Source organism: Colius striatus, chromosome 25, assembly GCF_028858725.1.
Source record: "Colius striatus isolate bColStr4 chromosome 25, bColStr4.1.hap1, whole genome shotgun sequence".
NCBI classification, from domain to species: Eukaryota; Metazoa; Chordata; class Aves; order Coliiformes; family Coliidae; genus Colius; species Colius striatus.
In genome coordinates, this window is record NC_084783.1 from 3,986,208 (window position 1) to 4,001,865 (window position 15,658).

Sequence of the window (15,658 nt, forward strand, 5' to 3'; positions counted from 1 at the left end):
TTATGACTTCAGTTGCTGACCCACACAGCAGTTCAGGAGAGGAATTTGGCAGATTAGCATGTGAAGTTTGCAGTAAGAGGAACGATTAAACAGAACGTAGCTGGCCAGAAGGGTAGGTGAGCATTCACGATGAATGTCATGCTCTAAGCAGCAGAAACAGGGATGTCTCATCCTATGGAATTGAGTCTAGTGATGTCCCTCCTTCTGTGATGTAGGTGTCAGGACACAGCTGTGCTAAATGACCAGCTTGCTGCTGATGCCAGGCAGGTGCATGTCAGCCAAGTTCTGCTCACGTTCCCATTCCCCAGCAAGGGGAAACAAGCCTTGGTCTTCCCTGCTTTAACGGCTAAATCTTTGCAGTGAAACTTCTTGAACTTGTCATTTTTCAGTTGTAGCCACATTTCAAGTTAGAGCACATTAAGGGTGAGAAGGGTCAGCAATCAAAATGCTGAGTGGTTGCTGTGATGCTTTTTGGGCAATGGGACCACAAATACCTTCATCTTCACTTTTCACAGACCTGATTTCATTGTCAAAGCAGACTGAAGGCAGCGTTGCTTCTGTTGGCTCAGATAGGCTAATCAGTGACAAGTACCCTTTCTAAGGTAGATGATAGCAAGGCAAGTCATTTCCACAATTGAAATTGGTTTTCCTCAGCGTTTTCACAAGCTTTCTGGTTTCCTTTGAGAGGTGGTCACATCTCCAGCATCTAGTAAAGACTTAGCCTCTTTCAGAGGAAGCACAGAAGCCTTCATTGAAAGTATCTTGTACTAGAGGAATGGCTTTTAAAATATTAATCTGAGAAAATCTAAAACCCTTTTAATGATTTTTGGCTCATAAAACTGTTTAAGTAAAGCCTTTAGTGGAAGCCAGAACTGCTGTTCACCTTTAGCAGAGTTGGGAATTTTAGATGATTCAGTTTCCTTCTGCCAACTTTTTTTTTTTCCCAAGTCCTTTCCCAATATAACAAGATCATCTGATAGCTACAGTAAAATTCCTCTGCAAAAACAAGGAGGGTTGCATGCAAGAGCTGATTACCCAGGGAATTCTGAGCATGGATGTCTGTGTGGGATTCTTACCAGACTAAAGTCTCTCTGAATTGTCTCATCATATATTTCCAGGTGCTGAGGCCATACTGCTGAACTTTCCTAAGAGAATGTTTAGTAATTATTACACTTACTAGTATATCCAAGGTATGGAGGCAGAAGAGGAACTTTCATTGTGTTTCTTGTTGAAAACTGTTTCAGAGCAAATCCACTTGTTCAAAAACACTAGATCTAAGAGGGTTTGCTTACCTCTGCCTGCACTTTAGAAATACCAATATTTACTTTCCTTTTTTTCCCCTATCTGTAACGTACAGTGGGGTGGTTTTATCTGCTCACAGGTTTAGCCGTGCTAAAAGATATGTGGTACTGCTGTGTAGGAAAGGGATAGATCCAGGCTGCATGAGCAAATTTCAACTCTGCCTATTTTTTCTAATTGAAAACATTATTTTTTCCTTCTGTGTAAGCAAGTGACTGTAGAGTTGCTATTTTTAAAAAGGAGTGGGCTTTGGGATGTGTTAATTGAACACAAAATGGCTTTTCCCCAAACTCCATTCAGTTGCTTACAAGTAACAAAACAATGCAACATATTTCTAGGTTTGGGCCTAAATATTTGCCACGATTTTGCCAGCACAGCGTTATCTTTGTACGAGTGCTCTGGGAAATGTTTCTACCTGCTTTATGCTTTCCCAGTTTTACCATCTATTGCTTTTAGTCTGAGCTAAAGAAGAAGAATCTCTTCAGGAAAAATGGTGATAAATAGCTGTCTCTGCAGGGTTTTGTTGGTGCACTTGTAGAAAAGGAGAAGGTATTTGAACCCCTTGGGAATTGGGTTGGGAGAGCAGGATGAGAGCCTGAGGGAAAGGTGAGGACATTCAAATGAAGGGGCAGTTCTGATTCAAGCAGGCAATGCTGACTAGGAGAATGAAAACAACTCTGAGGGCCATTGGCCCTCAGTTTCAGTGAGGGTCTGGAACACCCTCTTGTAATGAGTAATGGATGCAGAAAATCCAACAACAAAAAACAAAACTTTCTTCCCAGAGAGGTGCAGTAATTGTCTCAAAAGCACTGGGGTGTTTACTTGATGGAGACTTCCTGGGTTACTATTAAAAATGGGCATGATGTCTTGTGTTGTGATAATTCCTCAATTATGGACAGATTCTTAATTGATCACCAGACTGCTTTGAACAGTTGTACCAGCCACTGAAAACTGTGCAGGGGGTGCTTTTTTTTCCCCTACAAGCCTTGCCTTTGCAAGCCTTTGGAAATCGTGGGAGTTGGCTGCTGATCTTCTGACAGTAAAACCCTCACTGAGTACCTCCATCTTGCTAATAGCAAAATTGGTGGGAATCTGTAATGATTAAACTGCAGATAATCATCCTTTTAGCTCCAGTGGCAGTCTGGTGTCAGGCATAAAGAGTTGAGACTTTATGATTATTGCTTCTCTTGCTAGACTTAATGACTAGGTCTCCCTTAACTCCCTGGAAAAGCAAAGATAAACACAGAATTAAAGGAGTGCTGTACCACTGGGAAATGTGCCTGTAGTCTCCAAAGCTGGATTCCCAAATGAGGTCGACTTCTCTATCAGTGCTAAGGATACCTAACTGTCTGAATTAATTGGGATCTGTGGGCCCTTGATGCCCCAAAACCATCTTTGATCTTTTCCTGTTTCTTACAATGCCTGTTCCCCTTGACCCCAGACTATAAGTCAACCCCCTTTTAGGTGTGGAATTGCATTGCCTTCCAGCTTTGGCCAGGCACAAAGCTGCAGACATTCTGTCCCAATCACATTGAGCCGTGATGTTGGATGTCTTGGAAGCAGCAGTAATGGGATCCAGCAGCCAACTGACCATTAGAAAAGAAAGTAGTATTTAGAAGTGTTGTGACTCTTAAAATGAGCCAGGCTATGCCTGTGTCTGTCGCTGGGGCTTCTTCTCCTCTTGCAGTGTATCTCCCTGCAGTAAACTCGCCCCAAACAGGTGAGCCCTTCTCTGGAGACAGGCAGATTGAACTCCTCAGTGTCCTCTGGAAGTCCCAAGGCCATTATCTGCAAAAACAAAGCTTGCATTTTCTTTGGAGATCGACCGTTGCATCCAAACAGCACCTTGTGCAGCCATCTCAGATGGTACATTTGTTTGTATTTATTACAGAAGAATTCTGTATCCATCTCAGTGCTCTTGGAAAAGTTCCTCCAGTACTGGGTTTGCATTGCTGTAGAAGTTCAGGAATGGGGATTGTGAGAAGTCAGTTGGTGATTCCTGCTCTAGGGAAGGAATTGGTCTCATAGATATGGTGGTCTCTTTGCTGTTGCCAGGTTCTCCTATGGCAAAACAAGGTCATCTGCTCGACAGTGACCAGAGTAAACTCAACACCTAGTGACAATAATTATTTCTCTAAGGAATTGAATCTTCTTTTCAGTTCCTTCCTGAAAGGCATTGCCTGAATTGCATATATGTGCAGCTTTCCTTTCTAGTGGAAAACTACTGTACCTTGTGCTGGCCAAACATCTTCATTTGATGATGGTGAGTGATGTGTGTGGCTTGTCCCAAGATTTTTCAGTGTATGCAGCAAGTTGGAGCTCCCTTAGTAAAGCTGCCTCACAAGATTTGTGGGCTGGTGCTGAAGATGATCAGAGTATCAGACTTGTTGGAGGCATCTGTTCTTTTGGAATTTAAGGGGTTTTTTTAAAATGCAGGATGAGGAAAAACATAATTTAGTTCTGCACTGAGAAGCAAAGAAAAATGTCTGGGGAGTTTTACTTAAAAGGTACCAAACTGAAACAAAAAGAAATCCACTGGGCTTGAGCATAAAACTTCAACTACCCTGTGTGTAAAACATCCCTGGAGGGAGTTTTTGCTTGAATTGGTGCTATGGCAGGTTTCAAAGGAGAGACTCACCAAGGAGCCTCATACTCAGGATGAATGAAGAAGACAGCTGGGTTGGAAGAGCCGAGTGACCGCTGTTACAGCATCAGAGTGAAAAACACTGGCAAAGCGCTGTGTGGGACGGCTGTTGGGGAGCCAGCCTGGTTCTGTATGTACCACGTCTCACTCTGCCTCCCTTGCCCTTGTTCTTTAAAGAAATCTTTCTGCAATCCTCTCCAAGGCTGCCAGGCAGCAGGGAGGTGTGCTGAGGGCAGCTGCCTTGCCCTGTGTGTTGCTGCCTCGGAACACAGCGCTCGGTTTGTTTCGGTTTAAGGTTCCAAATGAATTGTTCAGCCAAGAACCGTATCAACAAATACGCTGCACTTCATTCAGGAGCATCTTTTTAACCTGGATTAGATGAGATCAGAAGATCCAGGCATGCATGAGAGAACAGGCTCCATGGCTAGCTCAGCTCTCGTGCCTGTGGGGTGACATCTTGATGACAGTGGAGTTTAATTGCTTTCTGCTTTGCTGATACAAGCTATTGTCCATTTAGGGACCGAGTTTCTGCTTTACATTGCAGCCACTAAGCATTTTGATTAGGCTACAGATCGGGGGGGGGGGGTTAACTTATGTGTCTTACTCTTAAAACTTGCTCAAAGGTTGTGGTTTTCTGTATTTCAGATGGGACAGTATGTGACTCTCAGATTGTGTGATGATGTAGAGCTCTGTCTATGCCTATGATGCTTCCTTGGTAAGGAGCTGTGGATGTAGAAATTCTGTAACTCAGCCACAGTTTCAGTAATGTCAAGGGCTTTTTGAACTGACATTTTTAATAAAACTTTTATTTCTCTTACAGGGGCACTCATGGGTTTTGCCCCTGGGAAGTTAAACTGCTGAGGAAGTGACGTTTGTGCTCTAATAGCTCACTTAAAATGTTGCAGTTACAGACAAGGAAGCCAGTGTGTGTATTTTGCACTTTAGCAATTAAAAACTTTGAAATGCACAGCTTAGCATTTTGGCTGACATAAAAGCTCTTTATCATTTTATTACTGCTTGCACCATGTTATGGCTAGGATTTGTAGGTACTTTAACAGTACAGTGATAATGTACATCTATTCATGCATATTAGGAAAACGATGGATTATAATGAATACAAGCTATGGTTCACAGAGTAATTGGTTATTCCTCAGCTCCTAAACCTTCATCAAAAGCACTTTTAAAAATTACCTTTATTAAAAGCTTGAGTACTTGCTTCTCCCCCAAACAAATATTTCTTTTAAAGGTTAGGGAGAGGAGAGTGAGGTAGAAGAGCAGGGAACTGGATCCAGCAGACAGCTGTGATTTTTTTTCCACGACAACACTTCAATCATCATAGGCATCAATGGGCTGGTGTCAGAGAGGAGGAGCAAACAGATGTGTACATGGGTTAATTTGGAGATTGCAGCCTGAGGAGCACCCCTCACACCCCACAGAGCTGCCTGTGCACAGCAGGATTTGCATCTCTGGCAGAATGCAGGGGCACCCCAAGTCCTCCAGAAGCATCCCTGTTATCTGAGTTTCTCACCTTGGCAACTGACTGTTGTCACTGGCATCTCTCTTGAGTAGAAAGCTCAACTTTTGCTTCAATAGTTGTGGGTTTCAGTGGGATTTTCAAGACTCTCTCCCTGGGAAGACTGTATTTGAATAGCAAAACCAGTGGCTTGTCTCCAAGACATATGTAGTATAAAGGTCTGGAAGGCTTTGTAGTTCAGGTCAACAAAAATTACATAAGATCTATAATTTTCAAGTCTCAGCAGACTCAATCCCATCTGCAGTCTGTTACTGTCCTCAACTTCAAATGGGATCCTTGGGAGGCCTTAAATTGCAGATGGAAATTGTGTTCCAGGGAGACGGTATTTTAATTCCATAAGTAATAGATGTGACTTAAAAAAGAATATTCAGGAGCCTTTTTACTGCAGTGTTTCTGGTAGGAGGTAAATATAAGCCTTGAAATAGTGGAATGTCTTGGGAGAAAGCTTTTGTCTCTGCCTAATATGCAGTGGTTCTCTCCTGGGCCAGCTTTGGCTAATTGACTGCCAGAAAACTTCACAGAGTCACTTGAAGTTGTGGGTATATTCAAAGGTATTTCTTTCTCCTGGGATTTATATATCTTGCTGCTAATGAACTTTGGGACTCTGAGGTGTCTCTTGTGAGTCTGTCACAATGAGACAGTGGATATATTTGCTTTGCTTTTGGCCTCTGTTTTACTTTGCAAAATCCGTCTGGTGTGTTTAAAATGGAAATGGAAGTGATGAATCTGTTTGGGTCTGCAAGACACCTTTTCGCAAGCATCCAGCTCTGCTCAAATTGAATATCCTCTCAGACTGGGATCTTGACTTTTCTTTTTTCATCCTTTGCCCAGTTGTGCTGAGCAGCTGGAGGAAGTACGGGAGGGTGTATGCCTATATTTGGGCCATACTACGTGGGCAAAAGAAACAAACTAGTCATAACCAAAGAATTAAAGAGGAACGTTGAGTTTGGGGTATTGAGGAGACTGAAATTCATGAATTGTAAGCAATCTCTTGTTTTTGTAACTGGCTTCTGAGGTGCAGTGGCTTTACCTGACTGGGACTGCACGTGAGGGTTCAGAATGTCCCATCCACACCAAGCGTGGGGTTAGCAGGATTTTATAGTTTCTCTGTCTATTTATTGGAATTCTTGCTACTAATTTTAAAGTGCTTGCAAGAAGCTTTAAATTCTGAAAATAATTCCCTTGTTCCAACATAAATAAAGCCAAGCTTTCATTTGCTCTGTTTGCTCAGCATTTGTGACTCTTAAAAGTCAAGAAAACAGACAAGTACACCGATACTAAGTATAGGCAAATATTTTCCATATAACGCTGCCTCCTGTGTGAATTCCAGTAAGTGCAGAACAGAACTTCTCGAAACAACCTATTCTTTAATTATCTCTATTTCCTTGAAGAAACGGGGAAGATTCCAACTGGTTGCTTGACTTGAGGGTTTCCAAAGTCCTTTCTAGTCCTGTGTAGGAATATCCCACTCAGCTTCTCCACTAGATGTTTTTAAAACCTCATGCCAGCTTTGTTTATACCAGATGAAGTGTTTTATTAGTTTTTGCATCCCATTTTTGTGTTTTAATGACACTTGCTTGTTCTTTCCACTCTTCACTCAAGCTTCCACGTGCCAGATCTGGAGTATTTATGTGAAGGAACATTCAGAGTGTGGTAAGGGTTACTAGCTCTCCTCTCACCCTGGGGAAACTTGAGGATGAAGATGAGCGTAATACACTGCTAATAAGACAAATGCTTTGTGGATGACTTTTTGGTTTTTCTGGTTTAATCTTATGACTTCTGAAATAACCTTATGGTATCTGGAGGACCGTCTGACCAAAGGCACTTGAGCCTGTGGGGTTTTGATTCATTTGGCATCTCAGAGCAGCACTTCAGTGTTTGAAATCTTGCTGGGTTATTTCTCCACCATGCCTGAGGAATGCAGGAGGAGCTGTGGAAGGCAGCAAACTGGGCACAGAAGCACAGAAATGCTCTTTCTATACAGCAAATAAATGGGTTTTTGGGTTTTTTTTTAATGGGGTAAAAATGCTGGGTTGGCACACAACATAACTGAGCTCTATTCAGACCCCTTCTGAGGATCTGTTTGCAAGTAAGAGAGTAAAGCTGGAAATTTAAGGTTGAGTGTATCTTGGAGAAGTACAGGGGTCTGAATATTCCTTAGGAAGTTATTCCTGTAGAGCTTTGAGGCATTGGTGAGTGGCACTGCAGGAAGGACCCTCCCATTTGTTAAAACAGTTCATTTTGTCTTACAGTAAGATGGGAGGAAGCTTGATGCATTTTCTTAAAGATCCATTGTAGGAAGTGGTAAACAGTGAAGATGTGATAATGATTTGCTAACTTCAATCAGGAAGGCTTTTGTTGAAACAAAAGTGAGCCAAGAGCAGACAGGCAATTCTCTTTGGTGTGTTTAAAGGGAGTTCTCCTTGCTCTTACAGAGACACAGTGTAGATAAGCTTTATTCTTGTGTGATAGTTGCTTTTTCTCTGGTTCACCACCTCCCAGCAATGGTGCTGCTTCACACTTGGCCCTCTTGAATGGCACTGGCACCCTTAGGGATGAGCCTGTTAACAGAGGAGAGGTGAAGGTCTGCTACCTGGCAGGAGTCTAAAATACTTGAACTGTTGATTTCTTGCTTAGATTTTTGTTTTTAGGAATAGCTTCTGGGAGCTGATGAAATATAATAAGTCTTGCAGAGGAACGAAGCTACAAATTCTTGATTGGAAGATAAGGGGGGATAGGACTAGATTCTATAAGGCTGTGCAGGTGGCCCAGTTGCTCAGACAAATCTTGTTTTGCCTCTTAATTGAACACAAAGATGAGATCCCTCCTTGATCTGAGGGATCAGATCCAGAGATCTACTGAACTCTGTGGTGTGCTCTGGAAAAGGCAGCAGTGCCACAATCCCATCCTTAGGGCTGGGGGAGTGATGTCTTTTAAGTAGAAGGAAGGACAGAAAGAGGGGAAAAAATGTGTTCACACTGAAAGTGGATGGGATGGCATTTCTAAGAAACTGTAAGGAAGAAAGTTCACTGACATCACTGAGGAAGAAGAATTAGGTGAAGATGATGGAAGGAGTTTGAAAATGACAGGAAGCACTCTTTAAAATTGGGATTTGTCCCTACAGGAACATTCAGGAAAGTTAATCCAAATGAACTGAACATCTAAATTGAAATAGGGGCTTAATTTGGTTTAGCTTAATTCATCTGTTTGCTTTTGTCTTGAATGGAGGTGTCCATACAGGAATTTCATTTCATCTAATAAAAGTACTTAAGTTCATATCCTTAATTGGGTTAGGGTGTATGTGTGTGTTTCCTTCCCTGAACATCCTCAAATGACCTGTAGCCAAGGAACTGGGCATCAGCAGAGGGGAGGGGATGCCCGTGTAGGTGGTGCCAAGAGCCTTCCCCTTCTGCCCCTGAGCTGGGAGGATGCAATGACTGATATTCACAGAATCACAGAATGGTGGGGTTTGGAAGAGCTCATCCAGTCCAACCTTCCTGCAGAAGCAGCTCCCCCCTAGATCAGGTCACACACAAACGTGTCCAGGTGGGTCTTGAAGAGCTCCAAGGAAGGAGCCTCCACACCCTCCCTGGGCAGCCTGGGCCAGGGCTCCCTCACCCTCAAAGTGAAATATTGAGCTCTTCCCTGCCACCTCTGCTGTGCAACAAGGCTACAGCTCCTCCATGGCAGGTCACAAACCCCAGTGACCCTTGTGCACAGGCAGCACAGGACTGTATTTGGGGGAAGGCTCATTTTGAAAGTTTGGGATTACACATTTAACTTGAAACCATTTTGTATGTAGACAGGGAATTTATAAATCCTGTAATTAAAGCTCCTCCTGATTTGTTACAGGACTTTTGTATTGTTCCTGCCTTGCTAGTCTACGTACATGCTCCAGATTACTTTCTTATTCCATTGAAGCAACTTCCCACAATGAATTGCAGAACCTCACTGATCTGCAGTTAGCTCCACAAACTCCACATTGAGGGGGTTTGGTTGTTTTTTTTAATCCAGATTTTTTTAATGTTTCAAATGCTTATTTGCTCAAGTATGTTCATATGAATTTCTGGACACATTGCAGAGTACATGCTGACACGGTGAACAAAAAGCTGGCCAGTCTGTGTATGAACAGCATGCTGTGGTATGCAATGTCGTGGCACTCAAGGAATTCCGTGATCTCTGTGCGAAGAGCAAGATCTTGTTTATTGTTTCTTTATAAAGGTTGTTTCGGGTCTGTAAAACTTGCTGTGCTACACAGAGCCAGTGCTGTCAGCTTCAGACAGATCCTTGCTTTACTCACCCGTCATAAAGGTCTTGTAACAATTCAGGGGGTGAGGCTGATCTGTTAAATCGTTTTGAAATGGGCTCTGAGAAGGTTCTGTAGACTGTGCCTTGGGATGAGCTTATTCATCTCTGCTACAAGGATATTTCTTACTAGTGATCTGTTGTTAATGTCAGAGTCTTGTGGCTTAGATTCTTCACTCCTGGGCTTGAAAGCATTTGGAAAGGTTTTCTAGGAGATGGTAAACTTCATGGCTTTTCAAACAACTGTTTTGCTGCTAAATGTAAAAGTCTGTTTCTGTAATCCTCTGGAAGTCAATGAGATTCTTTGCTGGGAGATGCAAGAGTGAAAAGGACAGTACAAATGCACAGGTTGGACTTTGTCCCAAACATTTCTTGGCAATTTTCCCTTTTTGAAATGTGTCTCCTGTGTATGTGGCAACGTGTTCACTCCTACATGACATTTCAGCCTGTTTGTAAATTCTTCTGTCTTTCTGGAAGGCTTCACGGTGGGATCTCCACATGCAGTGGGTTTTTTCCACCCCTGGAGCACAACTGTGCTGCATGAGACTGTCTTTTAGTGTGTGTCTTGGAATGCTTTTTGTGAGTTGGGAAATAAAACCAAAGCAGCCACAATTCTCCTGAAATTTAAGAAATAAAACCTTCGTGTGGCTTGGATTGCGTGTGTGTGACTTGTTGCCCTGGAGGTCAAACCTCAGGTAAGAGTTTGAATCCCAAAGCCTTGGTGATCTTGGTAAAATCATGGCCCTGCAAAGTGCCATAACCTTGCAAAAAGGCTGAAATTCAGTGGTGTTTGTCTTGAGCAGGTTTGAGGGGGATTAGAGCTAACGGGAGTACGACTTCTTGAAATATGAGCAACTGAGTGTGGAGGAAGAGGCCGACTGTTGAAATGGGCAACATAACAACAGCGTTTTGCAATGAAGTTGCAGTTTGCTTTTTCCAATGAGTTGCCAGCTTTCTATTGGAAAAAATTTGCTTAGTGTGTTCTCAGACCTAGAACTGTCATAAATTTTTCCCCTCAAATATCCACTGTTTAACTCAAAACTTACATAAGCACCGAAGATACACAGCTGAGCTGTTCTTTGCCTGAAGTGCGGTTTGGGGGTCAGGGAGGAACCAAGTACAGCCCATCTGGGTATCATCTCCTAGATTTTCTTTTCCTGAAGTAAAGGTTAATGACTTTAAAGAGTGAAGTTATTTAACCACTGGTGACATTACAGTTTTATCCCTTTTATAGGTAGAAATCACCATTTCAAGAGGTTTTGTTATTTTCTTGCTTGGAATTTTGTCTGTTTCCCTGAACCTCTTTCCTTAAAAAAAAAGCGTAAGTGAGGAATCAAGCTGAGGAGTTTTTTGGCAGTGAGTGGTGGAGCTTTAAATTTCTCTAAGGTAATCTCTTTTTTTTTTTCTTCACTTGTTTTTGCAGGATACTGTGACATCAAAACCAGTAATCCAATTTCAAGGAAGCCAAGGGGTAAGTTTATATGTGAGTTGCCTTGGAAAGTTCTTTAGTGGCTTATTCAGTTAATCTGAGTAATGTATTTTTTCTGTACATCTGTCCTGTTCCAGTTCAAAGAATGATGCTCTGATTTCTGGAAGTGTGAGATGTGATGTTCAGATGTGACCCAGGACAGAGTGTTTGCTCCTTGATCGCATAGATTAGCTCTCTAAAAACTTCCCCCCCCCACTTTGTTTTCTAGCCTTGCTAAACCCGTAGCAATGCAAAGTGCTGCCAATGTTGCTGATGGTGAAATTGGCTTTTATGAGGCTGTGCTGTTGGGTTAGAACAAGGAAACGGAAGGTTTGCAGATGGCAGGGCTGTGATGGGGGCAGCTGTTTGTGGAGAGCTCGCCCTTGTCCTTAAGAAACACTATGCCAACCCTGGTAAACTTGGTTCAAAGTCTTTATAGCTACCAGTTATGTGCAGTAGCAGTGCTTGGAGGCTGCCCCGAATTCTCTGCTCCTTTCATATGCACATCTAATCTACTGTGCAGTTCCTGTCAGTATCAAAAGTTTGGTTTACACTTAAGACTTCTATTTCTTTAACTTCTGTTCCAATGACTGAACTCTCAGGTATTTATAGATGTTTGAAACTGCCATGCCAGTTACTGACAACGTTGAGATGTAATTGGTAGTGTTTCTGGTAAAGTAGTGCAAGTCTTCAGTCGACTTAAATGTCAGTTAAATGCTTCTTAGCTACAAAAAGGTGTGTGTTTAACTTTGGTGCTTTGAATCAGGAAGCAGGAGTTTATTGGTGGGGGTTTTATTAAGAATATGAACTCAGCTTAATAACTTAATTTTTCATGGTGGCACAATTAAAGTTTAAAAAAGCCTTGAATTAAGTAGGTATTAAAGCCTGGCACATTTCTCCTTGCCCATATTTTAGTGATATTCGTCTCACTAATTGTACATAGTACCCTGAGAAGGCATAGCAGGAAAGACATGATTGTTATTGTAGGTTAAAAAAGACAAATACAAACCTTTTTGTGCTGGGAAATAAAGAAAGGAGCAATTTCCAGTTGTTCTGTTTTTTTTTTTTACTTGGTTTACAATTAAACTTCCCAGAAAGCTCAGCATGAAAGCATAGATTAAAATCTGCAACTGAAGGTTTGGAAAGTTAGAAGCAAGTGACAAGGCAAACTTTTAAGGGTGTGTGTTCTGTTGGTGAACAGCTTTCCCTGTAATAAAGAAGCAAAAAGGGCTGTCAATGCTTTCCTTCTCCCTTTGTAGAGCACCTTGTGAGGACCTACATCTAACTTTTCATGTAAAGCTGCTGAAGATGTAGAAATGCCTCTTTTCTTAATCTTCCTTCTTGAAGGAAATGTGGCAAAATTAGTCAGAACAGCTTAAAATGCTGCACTGCCTTCAGCCACCATGCTCTCCGTGCAGCAGGTCTCATGTGGATCTGATACAGGTCTGGACATCTTCAGGTTAACTAAAGCAAAAACTGGTTTAAAATTATGCAGCTCCTTACAGAAATTTAAAATGAATATTTAATGCACTTAATTGTATTTGAGCCCTTAACTTCCAGATAAGAGGGGTTTTGGTGAAAGAGCTGCCAGTCCACTGCAGTTCCAGTCCTGACTGACTGTAAAGGAGCGATGCAGCATGGCTGGGTCTGAGTTGCTGTTTACAGAGCCAAGTGTTGAGCCCTGTGCAGTCTGAGCAGCGCTGGGGAGTTGTGGGTGGAAGGAGGATGTTGGCAGCACAGAGCTGACCTCCGCTTGCCTTGTTTTGAGATGCTTAATTAATTGCACTGACGAGTAAAGGCCAAAGGTAGAGCTTTGAAGAAAGCGAGATCCAGTTCAATTGGGGCAGATAGAAAGAGCTCTTTGTCCTTTTGTGATTATTTTTACTGGGTATGACAAGAAGCTGGCAGCTGCAATAACCATCTGGTTTTAAGTGCAATTCTCATATATTGTACCCTGCTGTAAGGAATTATGATGGGCCTTTCTGTGCTTCCCAGTCAGCCTCCATCACTTGGACAGAAAAGATAACTTCAGTAATTTACCAAGTTCTCAAATTCAGATGGTGACATTGAAATCTGGTTGGTTATCTGTTTATTTTCAGAATACCCTTTCCTCCACTGTACCACAATACATACCTTAATTTGTTGCCTTCTTATTTTACTTCTTAATAAATGTTGCCATGGGGAAGAGTCCCCATTGATGTTTGAGGGTGGTGGTTTTGTACGTAGCATAAACGTCAGAGTGTGATTTGAAGCAGTGTCCATTGATACAGGACTTTCATCATCTGCCTTCTCTGGGTAAATATCCCTCTTACAAGAAGGCAAAACTTAAAAGTACTTGACTGGGGGAGGCAGGACACGAGTTTAAACCAAACTGCTGCTTCCCTAATTTAATTCTCTAGAACCCTTTAGATTACTGTGTCCAGGTCTTTTGTTTTTCACCTCTTCCCCCTATTAGTCTAATGAACGCTGTCAGGGATACTCACAGCTTCTAATACACAGAAAGAAGCTTTCATGTTTAATATTCTAATTAACCGGAGAAGAGATCTGGCCAGGAATAAAACACAGTGGTGTGGAGGTGGCAGGTCTGTTGGTGAATGCTGAAGGGAGGATGTTGTTGGTTCTAGCCCAAAATAAAACAGTGGTTTCAGTGACAGGGGACAAAACCTCCAGCTGGGATCAAATCTCACAGGAGTTTTTATAAACTGTGGACTGTAAAAGAGCTTTGCCTTGGGATACATTTCTTTATAGCAATGCTAGTCTGATTAATTAATTTTTCAGTGCTATAAACTGTGTAATGATCAATTTCCATAGTAGTTACGAAGTCATAACTAGCAGAGTGTTACTGTGCTTGAAGATGCTAAAGTGGGGCTATCTGGCTATTCCATAGGAACAGCACCTCTTTGTTAGGTTATTTTGTCATGAATTGAGTATTCTTGAATAGTTTTGTAAATTTACATGGAGTCTTGAGCATTTTGCTGGTTTCAGTGAGCACAGAAATTAGCAATAAAGAGCTGAAGTGCCAGAAGGTTACAAGTGGTGGTAGCTGATGGCATGAATAACTGTATGAGGAAGGGTGAAGATGCTTCTATTTCAGTAAAAGCGTGTGCAGAATTAGAGCTTAGGTTGGGTCAAAGTTGCAGGTGTTTGCTGTGGGGGAGCTGGGATGGAGGGAGAGAACTGAACAGGGAGGGAGAGAAGGGGCCAGATACATGTGTGTTCATGCAGCTTTTGTAAATATGACTGTTAGGAACATCATGTCTTTACACAACTGGAAAATATGATGTTTTCCCCTGTTTCTCGGGATGAACTTGTGCTGATATTAATAGAGGAAGGTGAAATTGCCGTTCAGAGTGAGCTGTACACAGATGAATGTTACTTGAAAGAAAAAAAACAGAAGTCACATCTGTACTGAGCTATTTTTAAGCATCTATGGTTACTGGTGTAATACTCAGCACCAAAATTAGGGCTCTCTCAAAGCAGTTACCATGCTGATTTGGTGGCTTGAGAAACCTTCTGTTTCAGCTAAAAATAATTCCTAGATAACGGGCAGTTTGCATATGCTACACTTTTCAGTACTGGAACGAGCAACGTTTAACGCTGAAGTGACTTCTGTCTCGCTCCTGTCGCATTTCACATCCTTTGAAGAAGCTGCAGAAACTCGACCAAAGTTGGAGCTGTGGGAGCAACTGGTTTTTGCCCTGGTAAATGAGGAGCTGGGGCCAGGTTATATTAGTGACACCCTCCAGGTGTTATTTCCCAAACCCATCGCATGCAGCTCAACTCGCTCCCCCAACAAGCAGCACGAGAAGCCAAACAGCTCATAGAATCACAGAGTGGTGGGGGTTGGAAGAGACCTTCAGAGATCACCTAGTCCAAGCCTCCTGCCAAAGCAGGTCCATCTAGATCAGATCACACAGGAACACGTCCAGATCCTCTGCATTTACCTTCTTGCTCCCATCCCAGAGAATTAACGAGCGAGTGAGCGGTGCCAACTGTAAAAGACCCACAATCAACTGTTTATATAACTTTGGCTTTGTGCATATTCTCAGCTTGCTTGTAAAGCAGAAAAGAATTTTATTCGTCCTGGATGGGTGGGGGCAGAGGGTGCTGGGACAGATTAAGGGCTCAAGGCTGCCAGCGCACGTTTGGCCGGGGAGATAACAGGGCTCAGCTGCTGCTGCTGGAGGGTCAGCGCTGCCCGTCAGCGCCCAGATCGCCACCAAATCTACTCCCAAGTATTTTTAGATGCAGATCCTGGGACTGTGCAGGGGATAACTTGTCCCTCCTGTACTGCTCAAGCCTGGGGTTCTCAGCTTGCCGTTTAAAGAAGGGAAGTCTGTTTGGAGGCTGGCTGATCTGGATGGGGAGTAAATGGAAAATGCTGCACGGGCTCTGCTCGCTGTGGGTC

The 15,658-nt window shown here is 42.6% G+C and overlaps 1 protein-coding gene across 2 annotated transcripts in view; it reads left to right on the forward strand.

Annotated features, from left to right (window-relative positions):
- Positions 1 to 15,658, forward strand: part of ELL (elongation factor for RNA polymerase II) — a 53,249-nt gene that overhangs the window by 14,752 nt on the left and 22,839 nt on the right. Inside the window, exon 2 of one of the 2 annotated variants that reach the window (XM_062015040.1) lies at positions 11,206 to 11,253. In XM_062015040.1, coding sequence (XP_061871024.1) covers positions 11,206 to 11,253 — 48 coding nt within the window. Of the gene's footprint in view, positions 1 to 11,205; positions 11,254 to 15,429; positions 15,652 to 15,658 lie in introns of those variants that run through there. The other variant, XM_062015042.1, reaches the window with a different exon arrangement.